General features: G+C 46.0%; 1 protein-coding gene across 1 annotated transcript in view; it reads right to left on the bottom strand.

The window, feature by feature from the left end:
* The window catches only part of ttbk1a (tau tubulin kinase 1a), a 32,651-nt gene that overhangs the window by 9,019 nt on the left and 9,677 nt on the right, over positions 1-13,955 (bottom strand). The window contains exons 6-13 of the mRNA XM_041933964.1: positions 12,392-12,457; positions 12,178-12,270; positions 11,667-11,792; positions 11,431-11,585; positions 10,857-11,067; positions 10,141-10,313; positions 8,699-9,039; positions 7,596-7,774 (exon numbers count right to left, since the gene is read on the bottom strand). Coding sequence (XP_041789898.1) covers positions 7,596-7,774; positions 8,699-9,039; positions 10,141-10,313; positions 10,857-11,067; positions 11,431-11,585; positions 11,667-11,792; positions 12,178-12,270; positions 12,392-12,457 — 1,344 coding nt within the window. The remainder of the gene's footprint in view (positions 1-7,595; positions 7,775-8,698; positions 9,040-10,140; positions 10,314-10,856; positions 11,068-11,430; positions 11,586-11,666; positions 11,793-12,177; positions 12,271-12,391; positions 12,458-13,955) is intronic.

The raw sequence follows: 13,955 nt of genomic DNA, 5'->3' as shown, positions 1-13,955 counted from the left end.
TTTATTGTCAGTTTGTTTTCGTTCTCGTCATCGTGTTTTTGTTCTTTTTAATACGTTTGGTGACGCGTTTATAGAAAATGAACATTTGCTTTCTGCTGCACTGTAACATTTCGGAGTTGTGGATTTATTCTGTGAAAGTTTTGGGGTTTTATTTTGTGGTTTTATGAAATGTCTTTGTGTCTTTTGTTTTTGTTTTTTTTATAAATGTTGCTGTTTACTTCTCTTTTTTTTTGTGAAACACTTCAGGGCCACCGTACTTCTGCGAGAGCCAGCACAGCAACAGTTTTTGTCATAAAGGCTTCGATTAGAGATCAAAGTGACGGATCGGTTTGTCTTCAAACACAACATTTAATGAAGCTGGACTCTGAGCGAGACGCTGGGACCACCGGGCTCGTGTCGGTGTCGGTGTATTGCTCGGCGGACGGGATGAACGGAGGGAAAACGCCGACTCCAAAGTCTCGGTGCAAAACTTGATCGCCGGGACGACCTGCATTCCTCGACGACCGCTCCTTCACGTTAGCGGGAAAAGCAGAAAAAATCAAAATAAAAGCACAAATACTGGAAAGCTTAACAGTCTGTTAGCAGCCTCGCTCTGTTTCACGTTCCTCTTCTTCACAGAAACAGGAAGGAAATATTCAGTTTCACGTTATTTCCTCCGGTTGCCAGGTCTGTGGCGTGTGCAACATCAGGTTTGCAGAGAGGCTTCTTCGAGTTTATTGCATGGAAAATATTTCCTGTCGTCAGCACTTTTCTCCTCTTCCTCTGCTCCTCTGCTTGAAAAGTCGTTGGTTGAGCTACGTGAGAGTGTGTGTGTGTGTGTGTGTGTGTGTGCGTGTGTGTGTGTGTTTACCAGCACAGCAGCTGCTGTGTGCCAGTAATATGGCTTGTTGTGGTTATTATCTGGCTCTCAGTTTCATGTGCTGTGTGTTCATGTTGTCTGTATATGCAGAGCTGGTCTGAAGTAAACGGGGGCAGCAGGAGCCCAAACCAGCGAACACTGCTGGAAGGTTTTCAGGATTTAGGGGCACTTTAACCAATCAAATAAATCAAATAAAGTTTTACAGATGAATCAATAATAAAATAGTTGTGATCTGCTGCCCTGCTCTCACAGGTCGTCAGTAGGTGATCTGCACCGTCTGCAGGGTGGGTGAAGGTGAAGGGCAGGGGGGCCCTGAAAAGGGTCTGACAGGCTCTGCATATATGTGTCATACATGTGTGTGTGTATGTGCATGCTTGTGTATATGTGTGTTTGCTTCTGTCTGTGTGTCTGTGTGTGTGTGTGCGCGTGTGTATGTATCTACGTGGATATGTGTGTATGTGTGTCTCTATGTGTATGTGTATATGTGTCTGTGCGTGTGAGTGTGTGTGTGTGTGTTTGTGTGTGCGCGTGTGTGTGTGCGTGTATATGTGTGTGTGTGTGTATGTGTGTACGTGTATATGTGTGTATGTGTGTCTCTATGTGTGTGTGTGTGTGTGTCTGTGTTTCTGTGTATGTGTGTATGTGTGTCTATGTGTGTGTAAGTGTGTATGTGTACGTGTGTGTGTGTATTTGTGTGTGTGTGTGTGTGTATGTGTGTATGTGTACGTGTGTGCGTGTATATGTGTGTATGTGTGTCTCTATGTGTGTGTATGTGAGTACGTGTGTGTGTGTATGTGTGTGTGTGTGTGTGTGTGTGTATGTGTGTGCGTCATGTCACATGTGTGCTCTGAGTCCGTCTCTCAGTCCTCTCAGCTGCTGTTCTTGTTCATGAGCTTGGCTAACATCTGCTGCAGCTGCGTCCTCGACACGTTCAGGACCGAGTGTCTGCTCCGCGGGCTGCCGGGCGTCGGCAGGGTGCCGGCGTGCCGCCGCCGGGCCGAGGCCGTGGCAGTCATGTGGGCGGGGCTGCTCTCGGCCGAGCGGCTTCTCTGGATGAAGCTGCCTCCTCCGTGAGGATACTGCTCCGTCTCCAGGGTGGAGGAGGAGAAGACGTAGGAGGCCAGCCTCCTCAGCTGATTGGGCCGCGGTTGGTGCCTGTCCTCTTCCAACTGCAAACAGACCAATCAGAGACAGGGAGGGGTGGGAGGTTAATGAGCGGAAACAGACCGTTTATAAAAATAAATGCTTTAATTAATATTGTCCTACAGCTACGTCCCAACACTCTGATTTGACTTCCTGCCCTCGTCTCCTCCCCCTCCCTGACCCGACGTTAGACAGGAGAGAGCTGACTAGCGCTCTCGCACATCTAAAGCCTTCAGCTGATTGGTCAAAGGTTGCGAGGGGAGGAGCTTGGGGAGTCTACAGTTACAGCTATCAGATACTGGACTAGTTACGAGCTATGAAAAGCTTAACGGACAGTCGAGCCAATAGGCTGTTAGCTGTGTGGGTCGCCAGATTGGTCAGACTAGCATCCCTCTAGCTGGAAAAGTGGTGATGAAAATATTTTCCTCCACAGAGAAGCACTTTAAAAGGACACAAAGTCACCAACACGAACACTGCACATACTGTATCTCACTAGTCTACAACAGTCTGAGCCTGGACAGCTTCTGACGGCTGAAGGAAAAATGACCATTGGAGATGCAGAAAGAAACAGGGAACACAAAAGAGAGATGAAGTCATCAAGCACACAACACACAGACACACGACGGAGGAAAAAAAGGCAGGAAATATGTCTGAACAGAAGGAGGAGGAGGAGGAGGAACAGAAACTGAGTGAGAGAACAGAGGTAAAGGACTATTCCTAAACTGTGCTTACCCCGAAACATCACTTTATTTCTTCTTGTGTTGTCCCAATGGCACCCTCGCTCTTTTCTCTGTCTCCTCAGGTGAGTCAAACTCGACATACTGTGTACTTTTAAAGCGATAGGTTGGGGGCAAAGGCATCAGTAGTTATGTGGAGGGGGGGGGAGAGAGTTGGAGAGGAGTAAAAAAGAGAATGGCAGTCCTCGATGGCTGGAGTCTAGCGGTGACGGTCGGCACGAAAATAAAAGAAGGTCGAAGCTAAAATATCGCTAAACACGGATTCGTGCACACGTTTCAGCACGGACGAGGCCTTAAACGACAAGATGTCGCGCTGCGGGTGAAGTGAAAGATCAGTGAAGATGTAAGAACGTCCAGCCTGGAAACAGCAGCCACCAAGTATGGAAGACCAAACCTGACTTTACTAGCAAATAAACAAATGAGTGCACGAATAAATTAAATGGCCACATAAAAGTAGAATTGAACCAAAAGGGAGAATGAAAGTGAAGAAATGTGGAAAAGAACCAATAAATCATCACACACATGAAAAAGTCCTGCTGAAGGAAAATTAAATGTGAATCCTGAGGATTGAAATGAAATAAGAAAAATAATAAACTTCAAAATAAATGTTAAATTCAATGATTCCACATTCACTTTCATGAAGTCAGTTGGACTCCCCAGAGGTTAAATCCTAATGACTCTGGTGACCCCTGACCTTTCCTCTCACACCTCTATAAAAATCCACAATCACACACAGAACAAAAATCTAATTAATCAAACTCAATCCTACTCTCCAGAGGAAGAACCCTTCAGATTTTACTGACTCCAGGATCACTGCTGGTAAGACTCTAAAAACAGATCAGTAAGAATAATAAAATATAAATATAATAATCAATTCATTTCATGTATTCACTGATTTTCCCCCCCTCATTAGTCAGGTATGGTCCTCCATAACGAAGTGCTCAACAAGGCTGTTCCATTTTATTTTATCTGTTCATTTTTCAGAATTTATTATTTACAAAATATCTCTGATGAAGTTTTTTTTGTCTATTTATTCAGAATTGAATCTGAAAAAAACAATATTTTATATTAACAGCTCTCTTTATCTTTAACTTATGGAGGCCCAGAAGTCCTGATAAATTATATTATATTATATTATATTATATTATATTATATTATATTACATTACATTACATTACATTACATTATATTATATTATGTTATATTATATTATATTATATTATATTAGATTAGATTCAATGAAAAATGGCCTTTTGGGACTTGGAGGCCTTCGTACACTTCAGTTCGCCGAGTTGTCTTTTTATTGGTCTGAGAAGATTCAACTGTCTGCTAATGGTGGCCAGACATGACGCCTGGTTTTTGTCAGTTCCTGTCGTGTCCAGGTGATCCACGTGATCCAGGTGTGTTTAAGGTGACTGAGTGTTTATCTTGGTGAATGTTTCTGTCGTTCTTGTGTCGTAGAACGACTGAAGGGGTGTAAAGTTTCTGCTTTTCACTTCTCGTCTTCACGTCAGACCACAGTTTGAATTTTAATGCAAAGCTCCGAACGCCAAACAATCACATGACAGTCAACTCGTTTCTTCTTTGATGCCAATAAATTCTGCGACACAGAAACCGTCCAGCCATCAGCAGCTCATTGGTGGATTCAGTAACTACAGCTGAGGACTTTGTCTCGACACTCGAGAAACCAGAAACCTCTGACGGTCTGAACACCGACAGGAAGTTCGTTAGAGCATCATTTGATCACCCAACACAAATCTAAACGTTCCACCTTGTGGCTGATCTGAAGCCAGCGGTTCATGTCTGGAGGATATAAAAGCCTTCTTTCAGAAGGATGTGATCAGTGCAGCAGGGCGTCAGAACGAACCTGGTTTATCAACAGTTGGACTGATTTGACCTCGGCTCAGTCCTGCACGTGTGACTGTGATGATTCACTGATGAAGAAATTAAAGGCGAAGAGAAGCGACTGAAGGACGCTGAGCAGGAAAACAACAAAACCTCTGACTGAGTCAACGAAAACTGACAAACTAGTCTTTGCTGAAGGGTCGTCATGGTATTCTCCCAGAGTGATGTAGCTGCAAACCACTGCAGATCTATAAAACACACGGCTGCATTCGGAGCGGACGTATTTTCAACATTCCTTCACATATTTACACATTTTATGAATCTCTGAGTGGCTGAAACATCCAGCAGTCCATCACAACCCTGATCCTGACCTGTGATGCCTACCCTGAATCAGGGTTCGGATGGTCTACTGGACTGTATGATGAGGAGTTTCTGTTTTCTGAGCCTCTGAAGTTCCGTATAGAGCAGATTCTTTGATGTACAGAGACCCAACACTTCTCCTCCACATCGTTCTCATCACAGCTCTCAGATTGGAAATAACAGAAAAGAGACTCTTTATCAGCAATACTGGACATTTCTGCAAAACCTCAATTACATTCAGAGACGTTTGTTTACGTTAAGTCTTACTCTGCTCATTCTGCACACCGGGAGCTGCGCCATGGGCGAGTTCGGAAAGTTACGGTTCCAGAAAATAAACTAAAGGCTGGAGTTGAGAAACTAAAGCACTTGGTTAAGGTTAGTGATGGAAACCATGATAACAGCTCAGAAAAAACTCGCTACACGTCCACCAGCCGACCTCCACCCACCCACACCTTCACTGTCCCCCGCGCTGACCGGTGGCAACGTGGACGTTAATCTGCGATACTGAGCCGTTTTTTTTAACCTGGATGGTTTTCAGTAAGTTTCCATTTGTCCACCATCCTGAAGGTCTGAACATCCTGAGTTACCACACCTGTGTGTGTGTGTGTGTGTGTGTGTGTGTGTGTGCGTGTGTGTGTGTGTGTGTGTAGTGAAACAGTGTCACTTTGACTCTGACGTGTCAGAGAACATGAGAAAACACAGCAGAACAACAGGAGATGAGAACATCATCAGCATCCTGACGTAGAAACATCGTGGCTGCAGCTTGAATCAGTTTCCCTTTCACCCCTTCAGAATAAAACAATGGTCCAAAGCAAAAGTCATGGGCAAAAGCAAAGAGATGGAAAAGATTTCAGAACTCTGCAGCAGCTCCGTTCACAGCCGATGAAACTGATTTCCATGTGTCACAGACAGTCGGGGAAGAACGAAAGCATCGACACCGTGAGGGTGACGGCGGCGATGTAGATCTATCTCTGACTCAGCAGTAAACTGAAGAAGTCAATCTTTAGCATCTATGACGAAAGATATTTTCTCAGCTCTCAACAGCTGAAATTCTACTCCTGAGTTTTCTGTCCGAATTTTAAGAGAACCAGGTGAGAAAAATCTTCACATTTTAACAAAGATAAAATAATATTCAGCAGCTACAACTCGCATGAGGCTTCGGCCGAATGTCCACAGTCAGACTCACGGGATGTGCTGCTGCTGAATGAACATTTAGTGTCCGCCGGTGACGCTGCAGGACAGGTGTAACCTGCAGGTTCAACATAAGATAAGATAAGATCTGATTTTCTCTTAACTCTCTGCTGCAGAGAATGTCATGAATGGATTAGTTTCTGTGCACTGAATGCATGAAGTTCTGCAGCTGTTCCTGCTGTGCAGTACAAGTCCTTCAAATATCTGATCTATCTGCTGCTACTTCAACCCAACCACTGCTTGTGACAGATGTTTGGCTGCAGGACGGAGCTGCCGCCACCCTGCAGACGGACTCCTGCAGGAGTTCATCTGCGTGTCTTCACTGAGACATCTTTAAAGGACAATTCCAGCACGAGTCCACAAGCTCTGCTCATGACCTCCCAACACCACCGGCACCGATGATGTTTCCTCTCCTGACGAGTTCGCCAAAGACCTCGACCTGTGTGCGCTGATGAGGAGCAAACCTGAGTTCTTTCTGAGCACTGATTCATCTGTATCTGCAGTATCTCTGTAGTATCTGCAGTATCTCTGTAGTATCTGCAGTATCTCTGTAGTATCTGCAGTATTTCTGTATTATCTGCAGTATCTCTGTAGTATCTGCAGTATCTCTGTAGTATCTGCAGTATCTCTGTAGTATCTGCAGTATCCCTGTAGTATCTGCAGTGTCTGTATGTGTAGTATCTGCAGTATCTCTGTAGTATCTGCAGTATCTCTGTAGTATCTGTATGTGTAGTATCTACAGTGTGTGTGGTATCTGTGTGTGAGATACCGTGGCGACCTGTTCAGGTGTAGCTACCTGCCTACAACCGCATCATGATGATTAGGATGATACGCAGGGAGATAACAGACGGACGGATTCTTGTTGATGAGACATTCCTTTAAACGTCAGCTCGTTGGTTTTTTATTGTATTTTATTTACGAAAACGTCGTTAAAAGGTTCGGACGGCTCTAATGAGTGAAAATTATCATCGGCAAAGCTTCAGAGGAGGAAATATTGATACGCAGCCCAGGAGCTGACATGCAGAGGAGGACTGGATGAAGATGTGTCAGTCTGCTCATCTGATGATGGAACTAATGAGGAAAATCCTGTGTCAAATATCCGACGTGGAGATCGGACATTCACTGTTAGCAGTTCAGAGAGCCGGAGGAGGCTCTGACGGCTCAGTGCATCTAAAGTCCAGGCTCAACGTCTCGGCGACACTGATAGAACCCACAGACGGGAGAACTGGAAATGAGCAGAACCTGCGACGGTGCTGGATTTGTCCTTTAAGCTGCATGTTGACAGACAGACAAACGAGGTGCAGCAGCTGCTGCAGAGCGCCTCCCTGTGACGGCGTCTGGTATAACAGTTTGTCATCAGGGAGATGAATCTGCACAACGGCCGCCCACTTCCTCATCTGGCCACCAACATGCCACCAGAGAGCTGAGCTCTCCACTGATTGGCTGGCTGGGTCTCTTACCGGTCTTTGAGGTCCAATGGGCTCTGACTCTCTCCGGCGGGGGCGTCCTGACGGCAGTGAGTGACAGGGCGACTGGGCCGGGCTCCCGCCACTCCTCCTTGACGCCTCCTCTTCCGTTAGCGTTAGCATCCCTCGGCTGCTCTCCCTGGTGTGGGTCTTTGGACGAACCACCAGCTCTCCTCCTGCGGGAAAACAAGATGTCAACCACAGTTCCAGAGACCGAGGCCTGATGCACTGAAGCTGATTTACAATTAAGTTAAACCTTAATTTCACGTAAGTCTGCGGGGTTTAGTGTGCACCTAAACATACGGATCCAATGTAACAGCATGTCTAGGATTGTTCAGCAGAAAGTCATCTTTGGGCTTTCCCACGATGAAAAGTTGAACGATGGTTTGTTGAGATGATGATGTTCATGGATCTGTTGTCGGTGACATGCAGCAACAAAATCAAGAAACAGTGATGCATTGCAGGCATGATAATGGTTAAGGAACATTGTTGGGATCCAACGTTTTGTAAGGTCAAAACAGCCGGGGGCTAGAACTCAAACTGGCCTCGAGTCACAAAGATAAATATGTCGAATCTGGTGAATATTGACTGTTGATCCAGTTTCTACAGCAGCATGAAGGTACATCAGAGACATGATCAGAAACATGGTATCATAGAGCAATGGTTCCCAACTGCTCCAGTCAGCTGGTTCCACATTTCTCCTTAGACTGTTCCACCTCTGGAGTTCAAAATCAAGTACTGTGCTGGAAACGTGCTCCACTTCATACTAACGTCTCTTCCCATAAGGAAGCCGTCAGACCACATAGATTGCACCACTGCTACAGAGAACCAGTTTCTATGTAGAACAGGACTGGGTATCAACACATGTACCAACAGGTACCAAATAAAATGTGTTCGTAGTTTTTTGACATGAATAACTGTGCTTCTTCTGTTGAATGAAGGAAAGGGTTTTGTAGAAATACAGGTTTCTATTTCTCAAAATAATTATTGTTTGGTATCATGACCATGAATCCACTTTCTGAATCTAAATCCTTTGACCTTTACCCCCCCAAAGACCATTTTGTGTTTCTTGAGACCTTTTCATTTCAGGTGCGTACCTCCGGCCCTGAGCCTCCTTCTCTCCTCCTGTTCCTCCAGGGGGCGGAGCTCCTCAGGCTCCTCGTCAGTGGTTCCTGACGTGGTTGGCTGGAAGTCCCGTAGCTCGGCCTCTTTGTCAATGATCACCCACTCTTTGCTGTCGAAGTCCTCCTCCTCGGCCAGCGGGACGGAGCGGATGAAGGCGTTACTGTGCGCCTCCTGGTCGACGGACGCCACCGACACCTCCTGACGGCCGCTGACCTGACGGTCACCACGGCAACCAGGGTCGACAGACAGCATCTGAGCCGGTTGGGAGGAGTAGACGTGACGAGACGGAGAACCGAGGATGTCCATCCTGGACCTAGAGGACACACAGGAAGACACAGTATGTAGAGACAGGAAACACGGGAATGTGACTCGACTGTAAATCAGCTGTTTGTTCACATTCATCACACGAGTCTACTGAAATAAGTCCAAGTCTCAACTTGAGGGCAAAGCCAAGTCAAGATAAGACCAGGTCAAGTAGGTCTTAAGTCTTTAATGGCAAGCTCAAGTTGTGTCACAGGGATCTTGGGCCACCTCTGAAGTCAACGGAAAAAAGACCAAGTCAGTTCTCAAGTCCTTGAGGTTAAGCCTGAGTCAAGTCCCAAGTCTTGTCAAGTCAGTGAAGGCAAGCCCAAGTCATATGAGACACCTTGTTAAAGGAAGTCTCAAGTCAGAATCCCAAGCACGGTCTAGAATGGCCACGATCAGCTCCGCAATTTAGAGTTTACATCGTAAGTCTCGCAACTTTGCCCGATGTTTCAAATATCAGCGATGGAACTTTTTGTTCCTGGAAATAGCATCATCCCAAATAGCTAGCTGCTAGCAATGACAGTGTTTGCCATTAAGTTGAATGCAGCGTTGAATGCAGATCTCCCATCTTGGCGACACCTGACGGACTCTGGATGCAGTTTGCCTGCTCGCTCCCGAAAATAATATCTCCTCAAGTTGCACTGTCGAAGTAAGAAGACATCTGGGGCCTATCCATAGACAGCTAACGGGGGCTTTGGCTTCATTGAGGCCATAAAAGTACACACTGCATACATTTTAGCATCGCTAGAGGGCGCAGCTATGTCATGGTGGGTGTATTGCTCTGGACTGCACTGTGTCGGTGTGAAGTAGTTTGGATGAGCGGTTCTTGAAGAAGCTGCAACACCAGAGTCCAAAGAATCGGCCTGTTTAGAACATCAAGTTTAACAACTGTTTGTTTAAATCCGCGTGGTTAGACGAGCTTCATTAACTGACCCTGAACACTGTTTAAACACAAAAACAAACTCTTTAATACCAGCTGTCTGATTTTCATGGCATCAAATCATGAACAAAACAAAAATAATTTCACGTTTGAACTTTTGTTTTCTGAATGAAAATGTGAATCTCACTGAAAAAGAAAACAAAAAGCTTTTCCGATGTTTCCGGTCACCTCTGTCCGTAGGCGTCGGCCCGGCCCTCAGCAGCAGACAGGCGGTCAGATTCGGGACTGTTGACCCGGCGGTACCGTAAGGACCGGCCCTGACCCGTGGGCGACTCCGGGACCCCGCCTCGAACCGGCGACACTGGACACACCCCCCGACCCGCCTCCTCCTCCTGAGCCCCCTGAGGAGGGACAGGAAGTGATGTTTAATGGTCCAACACAGCAGCCGTGGCAACATAAAACACAACATAAGATAAATTGTTCATTTTAGATCGAGCAAATTTTAGAGGCAGCACAATCGCAGAAGACAAACTGCGAGACTTCAGAGTTTTATATCTGTCTGCAATCATCTCAAAGGAGGACAGAGACAAGAGGAAACATGGAGGAAACATCCGTTAACCTCCAATAAAACACTGGAAAACACAGGAGTCAAAAATAAAATCAGATGGTGAGAGAAAAATAAACGACTGGAAAACAACATAAGAAGCTTTTACCGACTGATCTGAGGTCAGAGGAAACGTTTGGAGGCTCACGTCCACTGATGGACTGAGCCTCATGTGTCAAACAAAACAAAATGACTCTACTAAAGTTCAAATACCTCAACTGTGTACATAAGTACGGTACTCGAGTAAATGTACTTAGTTACTTTCCACCGCTGAATGATGAAACTCATTTCAAAGCTTTCCAAAAACTGAGAGATCAAAGATTCCTCCAGCGGTTCGAACCTTGTTCAGGCTGATCCTGAGTCTGTTGCGGTTGAAGTCTGTGTCCTCCCAGGTCTCTCCCGGCTCCCCGGTATGTGGAACCCCCGTGTCCCCGGGGGGTCGGCTCGGCGGGGCCGGAGGGGCGTTCTCCTGATCACTGAGGTGTTCGTCCTGCAGAACGTCGTCGGTGTTCTCCCGCTGAAGATCTCCAGGAACCGGCGTCACGATGGCTCTGCAGACAGAGAACAAGAGGGATTACGAACTCGTTAGTACGTTCCTTTAAGAGTTAGATTTACATGTGATCTCTGTGTGTCGCAAAACGTTTGGTCTGGTTTTGGTAGTTTTTGGTCTGGTTTTGGTCTGATTTTGGTAGTTTTTGGTCTGGTTTTGGTAGTTTTGTGCATCATTTCTAACAGTAACAGTTAAGAGGAGTCTGACTTGTTTCTCGACTCGTCAGGTCTTTTCAGTGATGATGGATTGAAGGATAATATGAAAATAACACCAGCAGGACTTTAATGATCCAACACCAAAGCTCTCTCCGTCTCCTGGTCGGGGTACAAAGCGGCTCTCATACAGCTGATGGTGTGGTTCTTACCCCACCATGGCGGCGGTGGGTCGGGTGTTGTGCTGTGGTTGGGTGGAGGCACTGGTTGACAGTGTGACATCACTTCCTCCCTTCTCCCAATCAAACGGCTCGTTCTCGGTGATGATTCGCTCCTTCATGCTGTTCTCAAACACCGACATGAGCAGCTGGACAGAACGAAAGACGGACTCATGAATCTGGACTACGGTCCCGAAGCTGGACCGCTCTGTTTACTGCGCAGTGTGTACCTGGTAGTCTGGTTTGGTGTAGTAGTCCAGGGCCAGGACGTGGTCCAGGAAGATATTAAACTCTGAAGGCATGTGTTTGAGCAGCATCCGATGGTCGTAACGCTCTTTAATCTGACCAACTTGTTCCTGGAAAAAACACAGAACATCAGCTTTTTTCTTCACAGGTGATGCTCATCAGCCAAAACAACAATCAACTTTCTGACTCGCTGATTTAAGAGGCGTTCAGTTCTTCTATCATCCAACAGGATCATGTTGAAAAATAATTAAATGTGACAGCAAAACGTCTGTCACGAAACCAAAACTAGGAGCTAAAAAAGGCTAAAAAGCTCCGTGAAGCTGTTCTGTTATTGATTAGTGTAAAAAAACAGTATTAGTCTGACATCACAGGCTAGCATCACAGGCTAGCATCACAGGCTAACACTGCACTGTATCATCAGCATGAATTCTTCTTGCAATTCTGTTGTTGTCATAGTGACATGTTGTGTTTGTTGTTCAGGTGAAACAGTCTGACCTTATCTTTGATCTTTCGCCACGGCAACTGTCCGACAGCGAACTCCACCAGCATGTAAAACAACGACCACAGGTCGTCGTGGCGACCCATTTCCTGGAGGACCACAACAAAGACACGCTGTTAGCATTAGCTGAAGCTCGATCACTCATGCCGGTGCTGCACACCGTCAACACACGGAGGACTGAGAGCAGCGAGGATACCGAACAGCACTGACCTTGTTTTTATGAGCGTTGACCGAAGCGTATCGGACCGTCCCTCTGAAACCTGCCACAGTCCTCGGCTGAACACAAGAGGAAGCAAGTTAGTCAGCAGTCACATCAACAAGCTTCTGATGCTTCTACAGTTCAGACCGCGGCTCCAACAAATACAAAAGTCATGAAACATGAAAATTCACATCAAACAAACAGAACTGGAGGCAGCGGTGGAGGACGTGAGCGTTAAAACGTGATCCTGCTGTTACAAATGTTTTCAAGCAGAATTTGAATCTGATGATCTTAGAAAAACAGGTGCGCTCCAATAGCTGACCAGCACAATGCCAGCCGGGCGGGGTTTCCACTCTCCACTTGAGCTGATGTTTCTGTGCAGCACGTGACCCAAACAGCATCTAAAAAACAGCATGATGAACAACACGATCCACCTCCCGCCCCCGCCGCTACGACACCAGAGAACGTTTAACTTGACATTTTACGTGCCACACTGAAACAGAGTGGAAACCCAACCGGCCCAAAGCGTCACTGTGCTGCTCAGGTTTCACAGCACTCGTCGTCAGTTATTACGATGTAATAATTGTGTGATGGTGAGAGAAGGCAGCCATGAGTGCGTTCACGGCCTCTAGAGACCAAACGCTTGCATTCGGTCCAATCACAAACGCACAGGTTTTATTGCAGTGAATGGAAACAGAAGGTGGCGCTGAGCTGCAGACAGATGCTGAGTCATGTTTCTGATGGAAACACAGCAAATTATGACCAAAATCAGCAAATAATTACAGAAACATCAGCAGAGGGTCACACTGCATCCACACAGCCTCCATCACCAGAAAACACAGAGGTCTGTGGTTTCCATGGTGATATTATTCATATTTGTGTGGTGAGCAGGATATGATGACATGTTCAGGTTACCATGACAACTGGGAGACAGACGGCGGATGTATGGACGAGTCCAGGTAAGTTTTCAGGTCAGAGTTCAGTGTGAGGAAGTGAGTCATTAAAACTCGCTGAACCATCATCAGTCGGACGGATTCTTTTTCTTTACTCTCGCTTAAATCCTTGAGCTCTAACGAACATGTCGAGACCATTTCTTCATCATTTCATCGTTTACTTTTAGTGCTTTCTGAGGGCTGAGCCTGAAATCAGTGTCAAATTATGGTTGCACTTCTTTTGTTTGACCTCCGGACCTTTAGCGTCCGTGTCGCCGTGTTTGATGCACAGATGAATATTGAGCTTCTCTTCATCTGAAATTAAACTGTTTAACTTGAAATAACTTTCAACTTAATGACCAAATCCAATCAGCTACGTTAGCATGAGCCGATACTTCCCTCCTAATTAACTGTTTGAAAACTACCAACTCAGAGCTAACTTTAATATTCTGTTTGACTCTTGGTTGGAAGTTTTGCTAGCTTGTGATGCTGCGTTGACTTCTTGTTTCCATAGCCATGGGATGTTTCCTAGCAACAGATTTACAGGTGACTAAAGTCTTTCCTAGACAGGACATGTGGACAGAAAACCGTGTTTGCTTCTTGTCACTACAGAAAAGTGAAAGTGACGACTCATGACAGCTGT

The sequence above is a fragment of the Chelmon rostratus genome, chromosome 3 (assembly GCF_017976325.1).
Source record: "Chelmon rostratus isolate fCheRos1 chromosome 3, fCheRos1.pri, whole genome shotgun sequence".
Classification (NCBI taxonomy): Eukaryota; Metazoa; Chordata; class Actinopteri; order Chaetodontiformes; family Chaetodontidae; genus Chelmon; species Chelmon rostratus.
Note: the sequence above shows the minus strand (reverse complement) of the source record. Positions and strands in the feature narration are given on the sequence as shown.